The sequence below is a fragment of the Geotrypetes seraphini genome, chromosome 5 (genome assembly GCF_902459505.1).
Source record: "Geotrypetes seraphini chromosome 5, aGeoSer1.1, whole genome shotgun sequence".
NCBI lineage: Eukaryota > Metazoa > Chordata > Amphibia > Gymnophiona > Dermophiidae > Geotrypetes > Geotrypetes seraphini.
In genome coordinates, this window is record NC_047088.1 from 144,776,299 (window position 1) to 144,801,978 (window position 25,680).

Genomic DNA, 25,680 nt, shown 5'->3' on the forward strand with positions numbered 1-25,680 from the left:
TGTTTGTGTGTGTGTGAGAGAGAGAGAGAGGTTGTGTTTATGTGTGTGTGTGAGAGAGAGAGAGGTTGTGTTTGTGTGTGTGTGTGAGAGAGAGAGAGGTTGTGTTTGTGTGTGTGTGTGTGTGTGTGAGAGAGAGAGGTTGTGTTTGTGTGTGTGTGAGAGAGAGAGAGAGGTTGTGTTTGTGTGTGTGTGTGTGTGTGAGAGAGAGGTTGTGTTTGTGTGTGTGTATGAGAGAGAGAGAGGTTGTGTTTGTGTGTGTGTGTGAGAGAGAGAGAGGTTGTGTTTGTGTGTGTGCGTGAGAGAGAGAGAGAGGTTGTGTTTGTGTGTGTGTGTGAGAGAGAGAGGTTGTGTTTGTGTGTGTGTGTGAGAGAGAGAGAGGTTGTGTTTGTGTGTGTGTGTGTGTGAGAGAGAGGTTGTGTTTGTGTGTGTGTATGAGAGAGAGAGAGGTTGTGTTTGTGTGTGTGTGTGTGAGAGAGAGAGGTTGTGTTTGTGTGTGTGCGTGAGAGAGAGAGAGAGGTTGTGTTTGTGTGTGTGTGTGAGAGAGAGAGGTTGTGTTTGTGTGTGTGTGTGAGAGAGAGGTTGTGTTTGTGTGTGTGTGTGTGCGTGAGAGAGAGAGAGAGAGGTTGTGTTTGTGTGTGTGTGAGAGAGAGAGAGGTTGTGTTTGTGTGTGTGTGTGTGTGTGTGAGAGAGAGAGGTTGTGTTTGTGTGTGTGTGAGAGAGAGAGAGAGGTTGTGTTTGTGTGTGTGTGTGTGTGTGAGAGAGAGGTTGTGTTTGTGTGTGTGTATGAGAGAGAGAGAGGTTGTGTTTGTGTGTGTGTGTGAGAGAGAGAGAGGTTGTGTTTGTGTGTGTGCGTGAGAGAGAGAGAGAGGTTGTGTTTGTGTGTGTGTGTGAGAGAGAGAGGTTGTGTTTGTGTGTGTGTGTGAGAGAGAGGTTGTGTTTGTGTGTGTGCGTGAGAGAGAGAGAGAGAGGTTGTGTTTGTGTGTGAGAGAGTTTGTGTTTGTGTGTGTGTGAGAGAGAGAAAGAGGTTCAAAAAGGCACCTATTTTATAAATGTAACATACGCATTTTTGTGCTTTTTATAAAATAGCCACCAGAATCAGCTCTAACAGTATGGAAAAGCAACTGCACAGATTTTCACCTGCTCTGAAATTGATGTGTATGTATTCTACACCTCTACATAATCAAGTAACAGTAAGCATAGTTTCCATGTGCATATCTTTTACACGTGTATGCAGCTGTATAATGTTATAATAAGCCCTTTTCTTCAATTATAACAGGCTTTACATGTGGAAAAGGATTACAAATGACTCCCTTAATACATATTTCAGTCTTTCTTGTGTGACATTTCAGGAAGGCGGCAATAAGGGCTGGATTCTGCCATTACTGGGCGCTGCCTTCATATATGTCAACGTTTGCGTGTGAATCATGCAATGGTGCTGTTTGCTACGTGAAACATAGGTGCCAGAAATGTAGGCCAGAGTTTTATAGGGCTACATTTCCAGCGCCTACCTTTCATGAGAATCGCATCTAAGGAGGCACCTAACAGCGCCTAAGGCCACTTCCACCATCAACCATGCCCATAGTGGCCTTAGACGCTGTAAGGCACCTCTGTAGATGAGAGAATTGTGCTGGCATTGGAGGTGAATGGCATTTTAATTGGTTTTTTAATCAGCACAGTCAATTACTGCGCCAATTGAACCAACTAACACAATTAAGTTAGGCAGCATTAGGACACTTAACGCCGCCTTTATAAGAAACTGGCCCCAACTGCAGTGTCTAACACAGAAAGGTAAAGGGGAATCTTATGGTTTCTTCTGCAGGATTTTCCATATGTCAAGTGACTGATGAGCCCCTCCTCCATTGCTTCTCAATTTGTTGACTGCACTGTTGGGAGAGGCAGTTTTGAATACTCCTCCTGATTTGCCATTCCCATCTGTTAAGGTAACTTTTCTTTTTAAGACTAGTAACAACTTTAAAAGAGAACAAACCGTTACAGAAAACCTACTAAATGCTTTAGTCCACAATGAGAAGCATTTCTGATATCTCACAATGACTGAAGTACAATGTATCTTGACACTTAAAAGTAGAGATTATCTCTAGCCTCTGTAGAGTGAACAGTCCCCTGACAGATAAACCTCTCTGAATTATCTCATGCATTCCCTTGTTAAAAGTGCAACCCCCCTCAACGTAAACACATGTTATCAGGCTGTAACTAACTGTTAGGCAGCTTGATGAGGAGTAAACTAGGCATTCAATTGTTTTCTTTAATTACAATAGTTTTCTATCTCTATAATAGCAGCAGGATTCTCTTTTAAAGATAATTTAATAGACTAAATTATGTTAACAATCAATAGATCAAATTCTGCTCATAAATAAAACTGACTACAAACCACACAAATTGAAAAGTGCACACTTGTAACGTGGAAAAATGTACATTTCTCCTTCCTCCATTTGAAAAACTCATGCTAGGACAAGGGGGCATGTAATGAAGTTACTAACGGCCTCTTTTACAAAGCTGCACTAGCGGCTGCACTGTGCTAATGGCCCCGAAGCCCATAGAGATTTAAAGGGCTTCGGGGCTGTTGCCGTGCGGCTTTGTAAAAGAGGCTATAAGGAGTAGATTTAAAAAATATTGGAGAAAATATTTCTTCACACATGTAGTTAGACTCTGGAATTCATTGCCAGAGTATGTGGTAAAATCGGTTAGCTTAGCAGGGTTTAAAAAAAAAGTTTAGCTAATTTCCTAAAAGAGAAGTCCATAGGCCATTATTGAGATGGCTTGGGAAAATCCACTGCTTATTCCTAGGATAAGCAGCATAAAATCTGTTTTAATACTAGGGATCTAGCTAAGTACCTGGGACCTGGGTTGGCCACTATTGGAAACAGGATGCTGGGCTTCAGGGACCTTCAGTCTGTCCCAGTATGGCAATTCTTATATTCTTATGTTGTGTGTGAAAAGACTTGGCAAAGTCTATATTTTAGGGTGACAAGAGGCTTTATGAGACATGTATGTGTGTCTGTCTCTTTGTACCAATATGTTTGTGCGCCTATGCATATAGCCAGGAAGAGCAATAGGTGCTATCACTTTGCAATGCACATCTAAAAACATTGAATTTTCCTCAGAGCAGATTGCTTTCTTCAGAGCCATATCGTTTTCAAAATATTTCAAAGAGGTGCTGTTTATAAAGGTAGATGTGATTGTTTCTCAATATTATTATATTCCTCATAGAACTCATGTTGTACATGACAAGGAGTCTATGATCCTCTTGAACTTACTGTCCTTAAATATTTCGATTAAGGCTCCCCTTCTTGTTAGGTTCAGTTTAGAGAGTGATTAAACCAAGGTACTGAAATTATATTTTAAGAAAAAAAGAACATTTCTTTTGTGGTCAAAGAATTCAAATGCTTTCTGATGTGGCTCGTGCCAAGCATTTAAGGAGGAAATTACTTCTTCAGCTGAAAGCAAAAGTTTTGTTGACTGTGGGTCCATTTTTTTTAAGGTTCCCCCTTAGGTGCTTAATCTCCTGGCAAGGTAAGCAATATTTTTTTTTTGATACACTATATTTTGAGAACTTCTTTAATGGATAAAGTTCCTAAATAAATTGTTTTCTTCATAAGCATAGGAGATCTCGCAGGGCTTATAATGAGATAGGGCCGGCTAATAATGGCTTTGATAAAATTTAAATCCTTTGTTTTTCTTAGACAATTTTTATTATAGTCTTTTGATTTTGGGGCCATTTTTATTATAGCATTATGATTTGGGGGCCCATAATCAAAAAACATAAATCGACAGGACGTCCAAGTGCCAATAATTGAAATCGTTTTTCTTTACGTCTAGCAAGGTGTTCCAGCCTCTGTACATTCTGAGCACGAGATGGGCAGGCTTTGGGCAGTCTCAAGGGTGGGTTAGATTTGGACATTTTGCAGCGATAAACATTTTGCAAGACATCCTGGATGGAACTTATACGTTTAGAACTAGACTTGTTTTAGAAGGGTCTAAGTGCCACAAAGGTGCCCAAACTGACCAGATGATCACTGCATGCTTCAAGGTAAGACACCCCCACACCCCCCAGTGCTCACTGACCCCCTTCTACCACACAAAAATGATAACAATAAGGTACATATCTGTCTCTAAAACAGCAGCATCTTGTATAGGGAAGCCTAGTAGAGCTGCACACAGATAAGGGGATAAGGGATTGGGACTTGTATACCGCCTTTTTGTAGTTATACAACCACATTCAAAGCGGTTTACATTCAAGCATTTTCCCTATCTGTCCCGGTGGGCTCACAATCTACTTAATGTATCTGGAAGATTAAGTGACTTGCCCAGGGTCACAAGGAGCAGCGTGGGTTTGAACCCACAACCTCAGAACTCAAGCACAGCCATTTTGTCCCTGTACTGTAGTCTTCTGCTCCTTGTAATACCTGTCCCCAGAGAGAAATCACCTCTGGATCCACTTTAATCTCTTAAGGAGGTATCACTTCTGTATCCACATAACCATAAGAAAGATAAACCACCTTCAAATCACCTGAATTCTCACATGAGAAATCACCTCTGCTTTCACTCAAATCTTCAAGAAATAAATCAATTATTTTTCTTGCCAAATCATTACATTACATTACTGATTTCTATTCCGCCTCAACCTTGCAGTTCTGGCCGGATTACAAAAGAGACAACGACATTTCCAGGATAATTACAGAGAGAATTCTGGTCATTTCCAGGAGAAGTTACAAGAATAATGGAGCTGTATATTTCAAGAGCTACAAGATGCTGTACAAATAGGAAATAGTGCAGATCCAGTATATATACCGTTAGGGAAGCAGTTGACATGCTTGATGCTAAAGAGAAGGGAACTGGTGAAGGGGGGAGGAGAGGGGAGTTGCGTTGAGGGGGGTCCGGTTGGGGTTAAGCCATCTGTATAAATTTTTTGAATAGGTGGGTTTTGATTTCTTTGCGAAAATATTTGTAGTCGTTTGTTGTTATCAGCAGGTTGGAGATAGTGTGGTCCAGTTTCGCTGCATGCGTCGCCAGCAGACTGTCAAATATCTTCTTGCGCTGGGTGCCTTTGAGTGGGGGGTAAGTAAAAGGGGTCTTAGTTCTTCTTTGCCTAGTGGTGGCGTTTTGGTACAGGCGGTTGTTTAGGTAATTGGGGGCTGTGTCATTTATTGCTTTGAATAATAGACAGTATAGTTTGAATAACTGTGTTACCGAAAGGTCTGCCGGATGTTTTTTTTTTAAATGGCACAGATATTTTGTGTGTATTACATATGCCAAATATCTGTCCCCCCCAAAAAAAAATCACCTACCACCACCGAAGGCCCTTCCCGATGACAATCGCATGCCCTTCCCTCCCCCCAATCACAGCAAACCACCCGAACCCCAAAAAGATGGCAGGAGGGAAACTCACTCCCTCCTGCCCACAAATACCTCCCCTTCAAAAAAACTCGGCAGGAGGGATGCCCACTCCTTCCTGCCATTGACTCCCCCTGTCATCATCCCCGTAGCTTTACATTGAGAGCAGGAGGGGTGCCCAGTCAGACCTTCCTGCTTCTCTGGTCTCCTCCTGTGCAATGCGGACCTTAGGCCCCTCCCCAGTGCATCATGTGTTGTACGGGAAGGGGCCTAAGGCCCTGATTAGCTCAGACGCCTCAGGCTTCTCACTTGGGAGGAGCCCGAGGCACCTAAGCCAATCAGAGACTTCCTTAGGGAGGAGCCTAAGGAAATCCCTGATTGGCTCAGGTGCCTCACTGAGCGATTGAGTCGGTGAGTTTGCATGCAAATGATTTGCACCTCCGTGAAAATCATTTGCATGCAAACTTGATAGTGAATCAATCGCTGTTTTAAAATCGGCCACAGAATCAGCCAATAGCGATTGAGTCGCTATCTTTAGTGAATCTGGGCCTAAGTGACTTGCCCATGGTCACAAGGAGTGGTACTGGGCTTGGAGGCAACAGCTCTAACCACCAGGCCGCTACTCCTACGTAAAAACATCAGTTATGTGACTGTCAGGTTGGTGGGCTGTACGGTAATCGCTGCCTGCATTATTGGGTCCCTAAACAAATGGCCAAGTAGTACTTTTAGTGGATTTGTCCCAAAGTGATTCTGTTAATGGACAGAGGCAGTCCTCTATCTGGCAAGAAAAATCAGTAGAATAATTATAGTGGGTTAATTTATTATATAATCTAAGAAAAATCAGTATTCAGATATAGACCTCTAGGGAGAATGGCCACTTATGACATCTTTATCAACTTGACCCCAAATCCGGACAAGAGTGAATTCAGTCCAATTTTTGGTGAGGGTTCCAAAATGTCAATTTATTCAAAAGCCACAGGCTCTATGGTAGATAAAAATTATAGGATAGTCATAAAGTTTAGCAGTCAAATTCTTAAGTAAAATTATCGTCTGGCATTACCAGTAGTTCTTCTAATATGCAATGAATACAGATGCGATAACACTGGGATGTCTAGCAAAGTAAATTCTCAAAAATTTAGTCTGCACTTTTCTTAGGGGCTCCTTAGGTAGCTATGTTGAATAATTAAATAATCTAGGAGTAAAGTGTTTGATATAATGATTCAAAATTGCCTCCTTTTTCACTAGCAGTCAGTGCAAAACCTCTTTTGGCAAAAGTGTCTGTTTTGTCTCTGCATGTCTCACCACTTATACTCAAAATTAGCCTTGGATGAAGTCAAACTTATCTGAAAGTCACAAGATTGATTTATGACTCCATGTGCAATTTTTTCCTTTAGTTAGTCATACTTATCAAACTCTTGTTATTCTATCTTATCTGTGTGTTCCACCTCTGCTTACCCCCTATGCTGTCTGCTAAGATGTTTTAATGGGTGTTGTGTTGACATTGGAAGTAGCATACTATGGGCTAGATTCACTAAGCAAACTGATCGTGTACCGATCGGTTTGCGACCCCTTTGTGACCCGTTTTCCCTCCGACCCGATTCACTAACCTATGTAGCAATCCCATCCCGATCCATGCATGCAAATGAGGGGAATCTCATGCAAAGCAGGAAGGACGCGATTCACTTTTTTTTCCTACACACCGACTGACTGGCCGATCAAGAACAAGCGACTGGTGAGGACCAGTTACTTGTGTAAAAAACAGCTTTGCCCCGACTCTTCTCTCTGGCTCCCCTGTTCTCTCTGCCTACCCCAACTCTCTTAGCTCCCCCGACTCTCCTGCTCTCTAAAACTGCCCTGACTACTGGCTCTGCCAAACTTCCTCGCAGTGCGAGTCTGTGGTTTTAAAGTGGGGCTGCACTGCGGAGAAGGGCGGCAGAGAGCAGGAGAGTCATAAATGGCTCACCCACTATACGTAAAAGTTGGGAGCAGGAGGGTGCTCAGTCCCTCCTGCTCTGTAGGCCTCCCTCCTACCACCGCTCCCTTTCCCCTCTGACCAGCCCACTGCACCACCCTGACTGGCCCACCCCTGGTTGGGCCTGGTGGTATGATCAGGCACGGTCATGGGTGGGCCAGTCGGGGGGGCGGTGGGGAGTGGGACCCTTGCATCGGGTCGGTTTTTTGGTTTGGGGTTCAGAGAGGGGAAGGGGCACTTGTTGGGAGAGGGAAGGGGGTTTAATGTTTTAATGTGTTGCAAAACACGCAAAATATCTGCCCGATTTAAAAAAAATTTTAAAAGCCAGCAGACGTCCTGACAATAGTGACAGGAGGCTGTTTCTCCTGTCACTACTGTCAGGGCTTTAGTGATCCAAGCAGTCGTTTGGGGGCGGGCCTCCGATCGCCCCCATTTGCATGCAGATGGTTGGCAAATCGGGCGGCCTGCCTCCAATTGCACACGGATAGAAGAATTAATACCGCCCTGGGCGAATTTCTTCAAAAAGGCAGTAAATAAATCATAATGAATAAAATAACATCTCTTTAGATGATACTATAACAATTAAAAAGACCACTGTTATAACAGCAATCACCATTTAATTGTTATTCAATGTAGAAAATAAACAATGATTTCTCCCTCGCCTGGTTACTAGACTAAAATATTGTACTCTGTATAGTGGGAATAATTGTTGAACACTACAATTTTCAGATATAGTCTGTTATTGAGAAAGACACGGGGGAAGCCACTGCTTGCCCTGTATTGGTTTGATCCAAACAGACCGGGGATTTTAAATTACAGTCTACTTCAAGGGGCATTACTTTCAAAATAGAACAAAACACAAAAGTCCCCCCTCTCATCAATACTGGGCATGTCTCTCAAATAATATCATCATATAACATTTAAAGGCTTTTAAATATTTAAATGTGCTCATAAGCTCTTCAGCAAGGTGCTACAGCAGCGGTACAATGTCGCTGGAAAGATGCTTGAATTTTAATCATAACACATTGCATGAAGCAAGGATTCTCGCTTCTACTGGAGTGGCAAATGTTATGGCTCTACAAAAGCTGTTTAACAGTAGACCACTTATCTGAAAAGGTCAGTTCACGGATCCAACACAGTCTGAGGGGCATAATCGAAAGAGACGTCTAAGTCCGTTTACGTTCATCTCGCAAGTTACCCAAAGTTAAAAAGAGCCTAAGACATATTTTCGAAAAAGACGTCCAACTTTTTTTTACTTTCGAATATTGTCTAATTATACGTCCTGCCGATCTGATCGTCCAAGCCGCTAAATCGTCCATCTTTATACCACATTTCCGTCCAACTTTCCATCCAAGTCCAAAACGCCTAGAACAAGCCCTGTTGGATGCGGGAGAGGTCTGCAAAGTGATGGATTGAACACCCAAACATGCCACCTAAATAGTGGGGTACCTTACAGGGCACTGCTGTGAACTTCACAAAAAGGGTGCCATGGCTTCTCCTCCCTACAGCTCCCTTACAGGTCACGGTGAGCCCCCCCAAACCACCTCCAGAATCACCTAGACCCACTTCTCTACCACCCCAATAGCCCTTATATGCCAGTAAAAAAGGGTTTGGGGGTATATAGGGGAGTGCACATGTTTAAGTATCATAAGAACATAAGAAATGCCTTCTCCGGATCAGACCTAGGTCCATCTAGTCCGGCGATCCGCACACGTGGAGGCCCATTTAGGTACTCCTTTATGGAGACCCGGTTTTCCCATATCCCTCAATATGATTAGCAAGAAGGTATGAATCCAACTTGCGTTTGAAACCCAGAACAGTAGTCTCCATCACAACCTCTTCCGGGAGAGCATTCCAAGTGCCCACCACTCGTTGTACGAAACAGAATTTTCCGATGTTAGTCCTGAACCTGCTGCCGCTCAGTTTCAGGCTATGACCTCTTGTCCATGTCACATCTGAAAATGTTAGTAATGCTAACATACCCAGCTCCCCAAACATCATATTTGCAAATTATTTAAAATGAGACTCCTCATTCCTGGATTAAAAGACTGTATTCAGGGGTTCCAAATTGCCAAAAAATGTTTCCTTTGACAATTTTTATAAGCACCCTCTTATAAAATTACCCCCCTCCCCATTGATTTTCTAAAGAGGACATGGCCACCATTGCAATCCGTGTGTGTTTCGGCCTAACTGGCCTGCCTCAGGAGCCTTACCCCAGCACAGGCGGGGAAGAATTAGTGTCCTTCGAGAAGTTGTTCTCACTTGTGATAACACTGCATTCTGCAAAATATATTGTGCTAAAACAAGGCTCCTGAGTCAGGCCAAAACACGTGCGTGTCAAGCCACTGCACAAATTGCAATAGTGGCCATGTCCTCCCCAGAAAATCAATGGGGGGTACACTTGTGTTTTGAAAGTCTCCACTGTTTGCTTGTTCGCTAGATGGTGGAGGCGACTCTCCTGGTTTTTCTTGCCACTACTGCAATTTGCCAGTTCTGAATGCAATACGATAAATTTTGCATTATAATTCAAACAGCCCCTTCCAGTCTACCCTTAAGACATAGCCACAGGTTGGCAATAGTAATATCGATGCAGTGATTACAGGTCCTCCTCTCTATGGGTCCCTAACCCACCCCCAAGACGACTTAAGCTGCCTCGGCTGGACAACTAGGCTTTCCAATGCCAGGCGGCCAGGTGATGATGGTCTGGAGGCTGAAATTTAAAGTTGTGAATAAAATTTTTATGGGGGTGGGGGGGGGGGTTGGTGATCACTGGCGTAGTTATGTGTTATGTGTTTGCAGTACTTATCTGGTGAGTTTAGGTGGGTTTTTGTGACTTAGACCATGTTTTACATGGTCTAAATCACAACATCCAAGTTCTGTCTAGGCTCTGTTGTAAAACTTTCGGTTATACATGCTATACGACTAATTCTAAGCCGGCCCATGTCCCGCCCAACTCCTGCCCTCAACACGCCTCCTGAAACGCCCCATTTAGCTTTGGACGTTAAGCGGTACTATGAAGGCCTAGGTCATTTTTAAATACGTCCAAAACCCGATTTTATTCTCGGCGCTTGGACGTTTTTGAGAAATGTTTGTCCAAGTGCCGTCTTAGGCCGGTTTTTGGATGTTTTTCTCTTTCGATTATGAGCCCCTCTATGTTTCGCTATGCTACATCAGGAAGCCTGAAGGATAAGCTTTTCATATTGATTTTATTTGCAGTGTGCAGTGCCTTAGTCCTTTCGTCTACACACCCCCAGGGCATCTTTTTTTCAAGTGTGTAGACCAAAGGACTTAAGCACTGCTCACTGCAAATAAAATCAATATAAAAAGCTTATCCTTCCGGCTTCCTGATGTAGCGTAGTGAAACACAGACTGTGTTGGAGCTGTGACCTGACCTTTTCAGATAAGTGGTCTACTGTTAAACAGCTTTTGTAGAGCCATAACATTTGCCACTCCAATAGAAGCGAGAATCCTTGCTCCATGCAATGTGTTATGATTAAAATTCAAGCACCTTTCCAGCGACATTGTACCGCTGCTGAGGTGCCTTGCTGAACAGCTTATGAGCACATTTAAATATTTAAAAGCCTTTAAATGTTATATGATGATATTATTTGAGAAACTTGCCCAGTATTGATGAGAGGGGGGGTCTTTTGTGTTTTGCCCTGTATTGGTAACATGGAATATTGCTACACCTTAGGTTTTGGCCAAGTACTAGTGACCTGGATTGGCCACCGTGAGATCTGGCTACTGGGCTTGATTGACCATTGGTCTGAACCAGTAAGGCTATTCTTATGTTGTTATTTCCTTTAAAATAAAATGTATACTTTTGATGCTTCCAATTATGTTCTACTGCTTTTAGGTTTTCAATATTTAACATTGACAAGCTTAGCTGATGTTTTGGATTTGGATTTTAGAAATAATTCAGCTTTATAAACCTGAGATCAAAATTTATTGCAAGAGATCTCACCATTTCATGATGACAATATCACAATTCACCTTCTGCTATTCATTCACTGAATATTTTTCAAATGAGTGACTCTGGTTTATGAGATTTAAGCGCTGAAGGGCCGATACAGTAAAGTACAACAAGGCTTTGCACAGGGTCAGCATGGCTCGAGTGCACAATGCAGAAAGAGGTTTTGCACACAAGTTAACCCTGTGCAAAGTCTTTCTTAGGAGATCAGCACATACAATATTTAAACCCATGGAAATTGGGATTCATTATTTATTCTTCACCAATATAGAGAAGAGCACCCAAGATTTAATGTCCGAGGACAATGGCAGGACTGTAACGCCAAGTCTGAGGAGGCATACAGCTCAGGTTGAGGGTCATCTGAGGAGAAGCACAGCACTTTATACCACATGACCCAAGATTCCTGGTAGGAGGGGTCCACTAAATATCAGGGCTTGTGTGTCAGGTGTTGGGGGTTCATTCAATTTTGATATACCGCTAATTCATAAAGACATCTAAGTGGTTTACAATGTCAAAAAAATTGAGAGGGTGAAGTTAAACCATAAGACAATCAGAAAAAGGTACAAGGGTGTAGAAAGGAAAGAGAAGATACATAAAGATAAAAACATCTTTTTTGGGGGGAGGGGATATATATCAGGAAGAGAAGAGAGGCAGGATAGAACAAAAAGAAGAATGCTCTATATCAGTGGTCTCAAACTCGTGGCCTGCCAGGTACTGTTTTGAGGCCCTCGGTATGTTTATCATAATCACAAAAGTAAAATTAAATAGTTTCTTGATCATATGTCTCTTCAGCTATAAATTACAATACAGTGGAATCTTGGTTTACAAGCATAATTCGTTCCAGAAGTATGCTTGTAAACCAAAATACTCATATATCAAAGCGAGTTTCCCCATAGGAACTAAGGGAAACTCGCTTGATTCGTTCCCACCCACCCCCATTCCCCGAGGCCAGCGGCGCTGCTATACCCCCTGAAGAACCGGCATTGCTCCCCCCCCGCTCATGAAGGCCCCCCCACGTGATCTGCCAATCCCCCCCGCTCATTTCACCCCCCCCACGTGATCCACCATCCCCCTGCTCATGGTGCCCCCCCCCCCCGGTTATCCGGCACCCCCCCCCGCTCACGTCGTACCTCTCCCGCCGTGATCCGGCATGCCCCAGGCACCCACCCACCCACCTGATCACATTCCTTACCCCCATTTGGCACCGGCACCAACGCACAGGACATGCCGGTGCCTGAAGATCTGCCTTCTTCTTCGCGCTGGGCCTTGAGCATCTGCGCATGCTCAAGGCCTTCGGGTTCCCGTTCTCTCTCAAGGCCCAGCGTGAAGAAGAAGGCAGATCTTCGGGCACCGGCACTGACATGTCCTGTGCGTTGGTGCCGGTGCCAAATGGGGGGTAAGGAATATGATCGGGTGGGTGGGTGGGTGCCTAGGGCATACCGGATCGTGGCAGAGGGGGTGCGACGTGAGCAGGGGATGCCGGATCGCGGGGGGGGGGGGGGGGGGTGTGCTCGGAAATCGAGGCACGCTCGATTTCCGAGGCGCCGATTTTGCGAATGTTTTGTTCGTCTTGCAAAACACTCGCAAACTGGTGCACTTGTAAACTGAGGTACCACTGTATTATTATTAAGACTTAGCCAAAAAGAAAGATTTATAAACTATAAAGAGTTTTACCTTATGCAAAATTGTCATTTCTTTAATAAGACATTAACTATTTTTTTCTGAGGTCCTCCAAGTTCTTACAAATCCAAAATATGGCCCTGCAGAGAGTTTCAGTTTCAGACCACTGCTCTATATGGAAAACCTACATTGTTATTTGAGAAGAGGCTTGTATCTAGAGCAGGGAAAGAGGGATTCACTAGACCAGTGTTCTTCAACCACCAGTCCGCAGGATTCAGATCCCCTCCACACACTGCACACTGGGCAGGAAGAGAGGCTCCATTGCTGCCATCAGCTGACTTGCAACTTCCTGTTGCCATCGCGTATGCCAGGACTCTTATGTCTCCTGCCTTCACTGGGACTCCTGCCGTATATGCCTCCTGCCTTTATCTTGTCTCTGCACCCCCGGACCAGTAGCAGCAGCTCTGTATTCTTTTAACTTTGCCATACAGCTGCCACTAGTTAGCCGTAGTTTCATCAGGCAGCCTCGAGACCTATGCTAGGCTGGCCCGCTTCGCGAGACGGTCCGGCATAGCAAAGGCCCCTAGGCTGCCTGATGAAACTGCATCTAAACTACTGTTAGGGGCAGCTGTGTGGTGAAGTTAAAAGCACACAGAGCTGCCGCTAGGCTAGAGAGAGGAAAAATTTGCTGAAGAGGGAAGGAGGGAAAGGAAAAGGGGTACTCCTGGACAGGGGAGGAGGAGGGAAAGAGAAGGGAAGAGAATTACTATTGAATAATGGGGAGGAGGGAAGGGGTACTGCTGGACAGGGAAGGAGGGAAAGGGAAGAGAGTTACTATTGGATAAGGAGAGAAGGGGTACTGCTGGACAAGGGAGGAGGAAAATAGGAAGAAAACAGCTGGCAAGGAGATTAGAGGAGGGGAAGGGGTTAGGATAGAAAGGAGAGATCAGATGAGGGAAAGGGGAGAGACAGAGGAATGAGAAGGACACGGTAAAGAGAGATTGATGCTGAGAAGGGGGTCAGCAGAGAAATAAGGAGAGAAGGACAAAGATGCTAGATCTGTTATAGGAGAGATAAAAATGATGAAGAGAGCAGTGAAACTGGAATGAATCATGTAAAATGGAAAGGGGAGCGCAGGCTGGATGGAAAAGGGAGAGGGGAATAGAAAGAAGGTAGACACCATATGGAAGGGGGACAGTGCAAACAGTGGATGGAAGGGGCAGATGCTGGAAGGAAGAGAGTGAAAAGACAATGAAAGCAGAAACCAGAGATGACAAAAGGTAGAAAAAAAATAATTTTATTTCTATTTTGTGATTAGAATACATCAGATTTGAAATACATATCCTGCTAAAGCTGGTGTTCGACATAACTGGGGACTGCAAAGCCCAGGCAGTGCTTCTTTAGCTTCTAGCTGGCTTAGGGCTCTCTCTGACCAGGGGGCTGTTGCCCTGTTGCCCTAGTTGCACATCCCTAACACTATTCCTGCCATGTGTGACTGTGGTATTTTGATAGCATGATATTTCTGTGTACCATTTCGTAATAATTTGGCTTATTCAGTGTTCTTGATAGTAGAAGGGATATATGTGAAGGGGAGGGGAGACAGGGGTTTTGTTGATTCTTGCCCTGTATTATTTGTACTTATAAAATGACAATTGTACAGAATATTGTTTCTTTTTATATTTTAATAAAATACGTTCAATATAAAATCATAACTATTTGAGGTTTGTGCGGATAGGATCAAATGGTTTGCAGGGACCGAGTTCGCGGGGACAGGGCGGAGATGGGATTTTTTATTTCAGTCTTAGTAGTTTGCCGGTCCACGAAATAATTCTTTTATTTTCGCTGGTCCATAGGTGTAAAAAGATTGAAGAACACTGCACTAGACTATCAAGGCTTGTATATCAGAGGCAGGATCCACTAGGCAATTAAGAAAGAACACTTATTACCCAGAAAAAAAAATAGTTACATAGTGGAATCTAAGTTATAGCAGGATTCCAAGTTGAAAGAAAAAGGAGCCTGTGTGATTTTTATTTTTCAGAAAAAGAAAAACTTATTTAAAGACTCTTGCAGCAAGCTTTGTGCATGGTTAGCTCATGTGCAAAACACATTTTTGCCTAAGAGAGAGCTAAGCAAAGCAGAGAGATGGCAAAGTTTTGGAATTCTCAGATATCTTATTTTAGTGCTAGAAGATCCATGTGTGGGGTAGATGTTTTTTTGAGAATGTTTAGGGTTAGGGATTTTTTGAAAATGATTGCAAGTCCTCCTCCTCTTTTTTTCTCTCTGCAAGACACTGTTATTTTGTATCCCTGAGGGCAGACTTCCATTATTCTGGGATCTGTGTCTGATGTTAGCCAGGTTTCTGTAAGGAAGAGGCAGTCTAGGTTCTCATTTTTTATCCAGTTTTTTATATGTTCTATTTTTGGGCCTAAGGTTCTGATGTTTTGGTAGGCACATGTTAGTGTTGTGATTTCTGTTTGATGGTTGTGAGATGTTTTAGGTAGATGTTGAGGTTTGGTCTTGGGGTGCGTAGATCTTCTTTCCCATGTTGTGGAGATGGGGTGTTGACTGCTGGTATGGTGGTTAATGATTCTGATTGTCAGAATTCTCCTGTTGTGGTATTGGATATTGTTCAAGATTGAGCTAGTGGGAGGGGTGGATATGTTATTCGCTACTGCCTTCCAGTTGGTAATAAGGAGGATTATCAGTAAGATAACCTGGGTGAGTGTTTGTTGGTTTTTCTTCATATTGGTGGTAGGGGGGAGGTTTTGAGATTATGTTGTTGATCCTGTGCTGTGACCGGTTCTTTGGGGTTTTTCTGTGGTTATCTAAGATTAGGTGGTTGATCTTATGTTCTGTCCAGTAGGGAAGGAGTATGGGTGCAACATGCAGGGGGAGGGGCAGAGCTCGCTCCCACCCCCTTGTGCTCTGGTCACTGCTCCCGGTGCAAGGTGGGAGGCGGAGTAGTCTGAGGTAGGTGGGCGGAAGGTAGAGCAAGCCCGAAGAGGAGTCGAAAACAAAAGCGTTCTCACTGAGCCTTCCAACTTGCTCTTTGGTTCAAAGAGAAAAAAATTTTAAGAAAAGAGTCTGTATCTATTTTATATAATCTATCTGGAGAAAAAGCCTTAGTGGCTACACCCGAACAAACATATTTAATTCAAGTTCGGGTTATATGTAGCTAGCCTCCTCATCGGTCAACCACTCTACTAACAATCATATCAAAATTTTATTTCTGTTTAATATATAATTTTTTGAACGAGCACTGATAACAGATGCATAATGTAAAGGAAAGAGAATAAAATTCAGAAGAGATATCCTAGTCTGCCAAAAGGGTCATTAGAACTGGCAACTCAGAATCAGTGACACACCGTCAGGCCATTTTCCCTAGTAACTGCAATCCCAAACTTTCTACTTGATCTCTGCCTTTAATTTCACTTTCATTACTACATAAGGTAAAAAGATTGCTCCTGTGGCTGCCTGTTTGGAATACAAAGTGCTACGAGCAGGTGGAATAATCACTTGAGATTTCTACTTATTTTTATCTAGATACATTCTCTTTTCAAGCAAGCTTTCCTCAATGTTTCATTTAACAGCAAATAAATCTCGAGACAAAAAGTAATCTGCTTTGCAAATTTCCAAAGATGTAATCCAGATATGTTCTTTAAGGCAAGATGCATTATTTATTAACCCCTTTATCCTAATACATGACACCTAAATTTACTCACCAATTGCACATGTAATTTATAGACTACTTGCACTAATGGGAGTAAGTGCACACTTATGCCTGTAGGTGCTAGCTGAGTGCTTAACACTATTCTATAAATGATGGATGCAATTCAATTAACATACAAATGTGAGGAGGCATTTACAGGGTTGAAGCAGAATCATGGTAATGCCTTGAACAGGACAAATATTTACATGCATACATGGTACTGTGAATGAGGGCAGGCTACAGAGCCCAATAGGATAAGTCGAAAAGACATACTGTACCATAAGTTATGGTGGAAACAAATAACATTTTATTAAAAGGTGTCCGGGAAGGGCTCCTGTTCACAAGGGCAAGGAGTGAGGAGAAAACAATATTCAAAACGAATTCTGTAAGCACAATAGTGTCTTTAGATCTCCTGTTCCTGCAGGAACACAACGTACATGGAGTCTTCGTCACAAGCAACAACTCTTGATGGCCTGGTCCCTGGGTCCAAAGTTCCAGCACAGTCTCTAGTGGAGACACGAGACTGGTTCCAAGTTGAAATAGGTGTACCTGAATGTAGTGGTTGAAGGTTTTCCAGATTTGGGGTAGAGGCATCTACAATTGGCATTACTGCATCCCTCTGACCAGGATAGGACAAGGTGGACACAGGTTGTTTCCCCTTTCCATCAGAGGCATATCATCACCCACCCGCCTGACAACCCTAGCTGGTGTGAAGGCAGTAATAAAGGGGTTCAGTTGGGGTAATAAGTCACAGCTCACGGTATCTCCATTGCACTTTTCCCTCCCTATTGTTCTTTCCATATATGATTCTCCTCTGTACTTTAAAACACTGAATTGTAGTTCTGATCCCTCTTACCTTGTGTATTAGTCGGTCTGTAAGTCTATTTATCTAACCCATTATTTTAAATTTTAAATTAATGTTTATATATTATAAATATATGTTTATACTTTATACTTTTATCAATTTTTTACCTCGCTTAGTAAAACTAAATAAGCGATTCATCAAACTAAACTAAAACTTGAAACTTGATGCGCTCATTAGGTAATGATCGATATCGAATCTTAAAACTCACTGAGTGGTATCTGGAGGGTCAGGTGACCTGAAATGGCACGGGGGTCCATGCCAACCTCAGGCCCTAGCTGTCAGGGTGGGGCCCGGGGTAGAGGTCAGATCAAATGCAATGTGTCATTTCTTGTAGCTTGGGGGCTAAACTGTTGGTAAACTATATAGTGTTTCTGCTCAATAAACAAAACTGCATCCTGGTTTTATACCCACTGAGAATGTGTCTGGTCTGTCTGTCTGGTCAATAATTAATTCCGACATCAAATGAATATTACAAAGGGGTAATCGTGGGGGAGGGGGTAGCAGGGCCAGTCCAGATCCATTTGTTGCTGAATACTCGCTCCATTCACACACGGACTATCTGTTAGGTTGTCATGCTGCTATGTCTTGCAGAATATTAATATTGTTTGATTCAATTTCTTCTTTAACATATATCGCAACCCCTCCCTCTTCCAATTTGATCTACTCTATCATTGCAATAAACCGTGGTAACACAGTGTCCCAATGATTGTCCTCCTTTCTCCAGGTCTCCGAGATGCCTGTTCATTCTATATATTCTAACTCTCCAGTCTCCTTGAAAACCTTGGCCAATATTTCCAGCACCTATCTTACATTACATTACATTACATTAGGGATTTCTATTCTGCCATTACCTTGCAGTTCAAGGCGGATTACAAAAGAATTATCCAAGATGTATTACAACAAGAACTTACAAAAAAAAAAAAAAAATTGGTCATTTTCAAAAGGAGTAAGAAATGGGTAAGGTTATTTGTTTGGGGTAGTTGGCTTTAGTGAGAGGTGGAGTTTGAGACTTGCGGTATTATTTCTTTTTTCAGAGTTTTCTTGAAGAGTATGGTCTTTATTTCTTTTCTAAAAGTCTTGTAGTCGAGGGATGCCCTCAGTAGATTGGCGATTTGGTTATCTAGTTTGGCTGCTTGAGTGGCCAGGAGGCCATCATATAGTTTTTTCGTTTGACCTCCTTAATTGGGGGGGGGGTATGAGAATGGGGTGTGAGTTTTCCTATGTCTGGTTGCGGTGTTGTGGATGAGGCGGTTATTCAGGTAGTTTGGACTGTCTCTGTATAAAGTCTTAAATAGTAGGCAGTAGAATTTAAATTGCATTCTTGCTGGGATCGGAAGCCAGTGCGATTGGAGATATGCTTCTGTAATGTGATCATGTTTCTTTAAAGAGTAGATGAGTCTTAGTGCTGTGTTTTGAATCGTTTGTAGTTGTTTTGTTATGGTTGTAGGGCATGGGAGGTAGAGGATATTACAGTAGTCAAGTAGGCCTAGTATTAAGGACTGAACTATGAGCTGGAATTGAGTTTTCTCGAAGAATTTCCGAACTTGTCTTAAGTTTCTCATGACTAAGAATGACTTTTGTATTGTTTTATTGATTTGCGGTTGCATGGTGTAGCATCTGTCGATAGTTATTCCTAGCAGTTTTAGGGTGCTTTGTATGGGGTAGTTGATTGCGTTGATTTCAATGTTAGTTATGGTTGGTATTTTGTTGTTTTCTAGGAGGATGAATTTCGTTTTATCTGGGTTCAGTTTCAGTTTGTGATCTTTCATCCAGGTTGCTATTGATTTTAGTGTTTCCCAGAGGTGCAATTTTCTAAATGGCACCATCACGTTATTGACACATAATTGGCAGCCACCAATATCAGTGCCATTTAGAGAATCTAGGCCTTAGTTCCTATTTATACTATAGTATTCTATATAGTCAAACCTCGGTTTGCCGCAGTTTGTGAGTGTTTTGCAAGACAGGCAAAACACTCAGCAAACTTTTGTCTCGCAAACTGAGCATTGACTTGATTTGCAAGTCCCCCTGCCCACGAACCGGCATCGCCCCCCCCTCGTGAACCGGTATCGCCCCTCCCCCATGCGAACCGGCATACCCCGCCCGCCCAAACTGAAGGTTTACCCCCATCTGGCACTGGAAGGTAGCACCAACCCACAGGAGGTGCCGTTGCCAGTGCTCAAAGATCCTGCCTCTTGCCGGACTGGGCCTTGAGCATCTGTGCATGCTCAAGTCCTTCTGGCTCCCACCTGTCTCCAAGAGACGTTTGTGGGCGGGGGGGGGGCATGCCAGTTCACGGGGGGGGGGGGGAATGTGGAAGCGTACCAGTGGTCTCAGTGGTGTGGGCTGGGGTGGAGCAGCGCCGGTAGCCGGGTGGGGGGGGGGGAGGTGGAACCAATCAAGCGAGTTTCCCTTACTTCCTATGGGGAAACTCGCTTTGATATACAAGTAATTTGGTTTACGAGCATGCTTCTGGAACGAATTATGCTCGTAAACCAAGGTTCCACTGTACTTTGTTTTTAGATTGTAAGCTCTTCTGAGCAGGGACCATCTCATGTGTGTACAATGTGCAGCTCTGCATGCATCTGGTAGCACTATAGAAATAATAAACTGTTTCTGTTTTACACCAAAATGTGACAGTCCACACATTTTTTTAAAAGGTCCATTTGATTACATTGCTCAAGAGACTGTTCCAAATTCCTTTCTATTAACTATTATTAATGCCACTCTGTGCCCTGCCTCAAAAACCTTACAATCTAAATCTGAGCTCATGAAGAATGAGTAACCTGTATGATGTCATACCATGAGAGGTGAATAGCAGAATTATTATTTTATTGTATTTGCATAGCAAGTATAGTAACAGATCTGTTCCACTGTACATTTTTTAAGTAAACCATCAATGTGTTTTCCACAGTCACTGTATAAACATTTTGCCAATGACTTCAATGGTGTTAAAATGCCATATCACAGTGGAAGCAGTGAAATCTGCAAACCATGAAACTCATACTATAAGGGCTGACTCTTACTGTACTGATTAACAGACGGCATTGGCTAATTGCATTGTCTAACGGCTGGGTTTCTTCAGCACCTACTGTTAAAGTAAGTGAATCTCTGTCTAGGATGTACCACTTAGAAGAGGTGCTAAAGATACCCAGCTGTCAAACATTCAACAGAAAGAATGTCTCTCTTGTCTTCAGGAGGCCACAAAGCATCAATAGTTTACTCAAAATGTGAAGTAGTTTTCAATTTACAGGACAGATCTTCTAAAGGACTATAATTATGACTATAATAACATGAAACCTGTTTTCTGACTTGGTAACTCGCATTTTAAATTTCTGAGATTAATAAGATCACAGGGTTAGGATTTGCTATTGTGTTTTACATAATTAGATTCAAGAAGTGGTTTTTGTTTAGGCTCAACGCACTAACTGAAATTAGAAGTTTCAATGGCATTTTTAGAACAGCTACAACTAGAAAAAAAAAAAATCAAAACAGCCTTCTTATATTTCTTTAAGATAGAATCTGAAAGGCTTCTTACTTGGGGCCCCTTTTACGAAGCCACGGTAGCAAATCCCATGCAGCAAATGTGACCAGTTCATTCAATTCCTATAAGCTGCATCACATTTGCTGTGCCACGACTCACTACTGTGGCTTTGTAAAAGAAGTCCTTACTGAGCTTGACAATGATGTTTCAAAAATTAGATTGGAAGAAAAAAGGACTTACAAAGCTTTACTTGAAAAAAAAAAAAAAAAATCCCCAAATGAAAATGTTTAAAAAGTAACTATGGGGCTCATTTTCAAAAAAGACTGACATCCAAAAGACAGCTTAAACCATCACTAGTCAAAACGTCCAAGTGAGTATTCTCAAAACAGACTTTCTAGATGTCTTTCTGGTTGTTTTATCTCCAGTGTGCCCAAATCTTAAGTGGGCATGTTTAAGGTACCAGATGTCTTTGTTTCCCCAGTCATGTCCTCTTTTTGAGGACTCTTAGGGAGTCTGGGTGGCTTTTCTATTTTGTTATTTTTATCCGGGGAAACCGAACACCTGGAAAATTTACTGCAGTCACTGCAAGGCCCATGCACCTATCCAGTGCTGCCTACGGGTGTGTGTGTGTGCCTACGCTGCCTATGGATTTTTCACTCTATAAGACCCTGTCTCGGCCTACCACTAGACCACCAGAAGAGCTACAGGGCAGGGCGGTGGGAATTTTTTTTTCTTGGGTTTTCCTCCTCTACAAGTGTGCGTCTTATAGAGTGAAAAATATGGTAACTGTAATGATTACATTTCTCCTACAGTAATGGAGTAACTGTAATCACTACTTTTACCCTGTAAAGAGTAATATATTATCTCATACTGGCTGTTGCTTCCCCACAGGGATTTTTTTGTACCAGCCCCTTGTTTTATAGGCTTCGGCTCTAACAGTTAGCAAGCGAGAGGAAGTTATATGACATAATTTCCATCTCTCTTCTGATTGCCTTGTACAGGCCAATACCCTGGGCTTGCCTTCTGGCTACTGCTGCTGTGGGTCACTCCTTTCCAACAGCACTACAGCCACTGCCTTGTGACTCCCCCCTCTTCAGTTGTGCTGCCACTTCAGGTCAGTTGGGCCCAGAGCTGGAGAGGAAGCATCCAGGAGGGGTTTGGGGGAGGAGAGCATAGGTGCCCAGTAAGAAAGTCCCCAACCTGCCGCCTACACAGTATGGTGTGGACAAATAAATAGAATATGTGCATGGAACCATAGAGCTCTGCATATTGCTACAGTTTTTTCTGGCCCTGCTCTTGATGTAACTTCCTGTTCGGGGAGAATCAGCAGAATTGGAAGCGGCACACACAGTTCTGTGGCTCCACTCAAAGTTTCTGTTTATTTGCTGCCACCACTGTGAGGAGACAGTGGGTTGAGCAGGTGAGAAGGAGAAGCTCCAGATTGTTTTTTGTTGCTGGTCTATTTTTCTTGTGTCCTGATAAAGGTGTCCTGGGTGGGGAAGAAAAGGAGAGAGACAGGATGATTTGGGGAGGAGTGGGGGAGGGGAACAGACAGGGCAAAGCTGTATAGTGAGGGAAGAAAAGATGAGCAATATGTGGAATTCCTTTCCTCAGTATTTGAGGAAGAAATTATCTTTCCCTTGTTTTAAAAATATGTTGAAGGGGGGAGTGGCCAAGATGGCGGCACGTACCTGGTGAGCTCTGCTTCTCTTTTGTGTTGAACTGTGAATTCTTCTTAGTTTTTGCCACAATTTATGATACTAAAAGGAAAGGAAATGTGCGGGTTACCTCCTCATTGGATCACACTTCCTCGCTTTTGCAGCAAAACATTGAGAAATATCTCACTGGGAATCCAACGATTGACCGGTGGTGAGCTAAAGCACATGTGGAAGGAGTCACGAGCTTTCTGGGTCCTATTTTATTTTTTCTCCCCTGGAATTGACTCATCCACCATGTCCTGCATCAGAGGTGGGTTCGACTAGTTTGGTTGGAATGTGATTGCCAGAGGCTTCAAGTAAGGGCAGCTCCCCAATGGAACATTGAAGTGACTCTAAGGCTGGAAGCTCTGGGCCCTGCACAGCAATTACATTTGAAACAGTTTGGAAGGTGGTTATGGAGTTGACATTGGTGGTTCAAAAATCTTCTACGAAGGTGGTAACTTTGATTTCTACAATAAATACTATTTCTAAAATTGCTCAGGAGCTAAAACAAAATTCTTTCATTAAGTCTCAATAATTTCAATTACCGTATTTTCGCGGATATAACGCGCACCATTGTAAAACGCGCACAGGGGTATAGCGCGCAGAAATCACGTTGATATGTACAAAAACTTTTCTATACCGCGCTCAGGCATATAACGCGCATGCTGCCCGACTCTCCTTTCGCCCGCCCTGACTTTCCGTGCGCTGTCCCGACTCTCCGTTCACCCCCCTGACTTCCGTGCACTGTCCTCCCTTGAAGTCCTGTCCCCCCTTGAAGGTCTGTCCCCATCCTGAAAGCCTGATGCCCCCCCCGACGTCCGATACATCCCCCCCCCCCCGGCAGGACCACTCGCACCCTCACCCCGAAGGACCGCCGACTCCCCAACAATATCGGGCCAGGAGGGAGCCCAAACCCTCCTGGCCACGGCGACCCCCTAACCCCACCCCGCACTACATTACGGGCAGGAGGGATCCCAGGCCCTCCTGCCCTCGACACAAACCCCCTCCCCCCAACGACCGCCCCCCCCCAAGAACCTCCGCCCGTCCCCCAGCCGACCCGCGACCCCCCTGGCCGACCCCCACGACACCCCCACCCGCCTTCCCCGTACCTTTGTGTAGTTGGGCCAGAAGGGAGCCCAAACCCTCCTGGCCACGGCGATCCCCTAACCCCACCCCGCACTACATTACGGGCAGGAGGGATCCCAGGCCCTCCTGCCCTCGACGCAAACCCCCCTCCCCCCCAGCCGACCCGCGTCCCCCCTGGCCGACCCCCACGACCCCCCCACCCCCCTTCCCCGTACCTTTGGAAGTTGGCCGGACAGACGGGAGCCAAACCCGCCTGTCCGGCAGGCAGCCAACGAAGGAATGAGGCCGGATTGGCCCATCCGTCCTAAAGCTCCGCCTACTGGTGGGGCCTAAGGCGCGTGGGCCAATCAGAATAGGCCCTGGAGCCTTAGGTCCCACCTGGGGGCGCGGCCTGAGACACATGGTCGGGTTTGGCCCATGTGCCTCAGGCCGCGCCCCCAGGTGGGACCTAAGGCTCCAGGGCCTATTCTGATTGGCCCACGCGCCTTAGGCCCCACCAGTAGGCGGAGCTTTAGGACGGATGGGCCAATCCGGCCTCATTCCTTCGTTGGCTGCCTGCCGGACAGGCGGGTTTGGCTCCCGTCTGTCCGGCCAACTTTCAAAGGTACGGGGAAGGGGGGTGGGGGGGTCGTGGGGGTCGGCCAGGGGGGTCGCGGGTCGGCTGGGTGGGAGGGGGGTTTGCGTCGAGGGCAGGAGGGCCTGGGATCCCTCCTGCCCGTAATGTAGTGCGGGGTGGGGTTAGGGGATCGCCGTGGCCAGGAGGGTTTGGGCTCCCTTCTGGCCCAACTACACAAAGGTACGGGGAAGGCGGGTGGGGGTGTCGTGGGGGTCGGCCAGGGGGGTCGCGGGTCGGCTGGGGGACGGGCGGAGGTTCTTGGGGGGGGGCGGTCGTTGGAGGGAGGGGGGTTTGCGTCGAGGGCAGGAGGGCCTGGGATCCCTCCTGCCCGTAATGTAGTGCGGGGTGGGGTTAGGGGGTCGCCGTGGCCAGGAGGGTTTGGGCTCCCTCCTGGCCCGATATTGTTGGGGAGTCGGCGGTCCTTCGGGGTGAGGGTGCGAGTGGTCCTGCCGGGGGGGGGATGTATCGGACGTCGGGGAGTCGGCCGGGCAAGAGGGCTTGGGCTCCCTCTTGCTCCGATCGTGGATGCGGGTGCGGGTGGGAGCGCGTGCGAGCGGTCGTTCGGGGTGGGGGTGCGAGCGGTCCTGCTGGGGGGGTGAATCGGGCGTCGGGCGGGGTGGGAACTATGTTTAAAAACTTTTGTATACCGCGCTCAGGCATATAACGCGCGAGGGGTATGCGCGGTACGTAAAATCACGTATAACGCGCGCGTTATATCCGCGAAAATACGGTACATATTTCTTCTTTATAAGAATTTAGATCTGTTGCTGTAAAAGACAATGGGCTCCTTTTAATAAGCTGCGCTAGCGTTTTTAGTGCGTGCTGAAGATTAGTGCGTGCTAACCTCACGCTACACGGAAAATCCTAACGCAAGCTCCATGGAGGCGTTAGCGTGTAGCGCGCACGCTAAAACCGATAGCACAGCTTAGTAAAAGGAGCCCAGTGTTTCAATAAGGAGAAAGATAGAGCAGATTGAAAATTTCAATTAAAGATTAAATCTTCGGCTTTTGAATTTTCTTATGGATTCTGGGATTTTGCCAAGAGATATGCTTAAAAAATACTTTCTGGAAGTCCTACACTTTTCCTTGGATATGGTTCATCCTATGAATAGAGTATTTTACTTGAAAATGCCTAAGAGAAGTACCCAAATTATCAGAAATTGGATTTGAATAATTTATCTAAGATTTGGGAGCAATCAGTGACGGAAAGTCTTCAACAAGTTACTTTAGTTACTGCTTTTATTTTTGAACAAGAACTGAATAATATCATGAAAATGTATTTCTATAATTCAAAAGCTCTCTTTTTTGGT

At 44.5% G+C, this 25,680-nt stretch overlaps 1 protein-coding gene across 3 annotated transcripts in view; it reads right to left on the reverse strand.

Annotated features, from left to right (window-relative positions):
• Positions 1-25,680, reverse strand: part of PARD3B (par-3 family cell polarity regulator beta) — a 1,834,390-nt gene that overhangs the window by 32,301 nt on the left and 1,776,409 nt on the right. Inside the window, exon 23 of one of the 3 annotated variants that reach the window (XM_033945030.1) lies at positions 22,661-22,729. The exons of the other annotated variants lie outside the window; for them this stretch is intronic. Within the exon in view, the coding sequence (XP_033800921.1) occupies positions 22,705-22,729 (25 nt within the window). The 3' untranslated portion in view covers positions 22,661-22,704. The remainder of the gene's footprint in view (positions 1-22,660; positions 22,730-25,680) is intronic. 3 annotated transcript variants of the gene reach the window in all.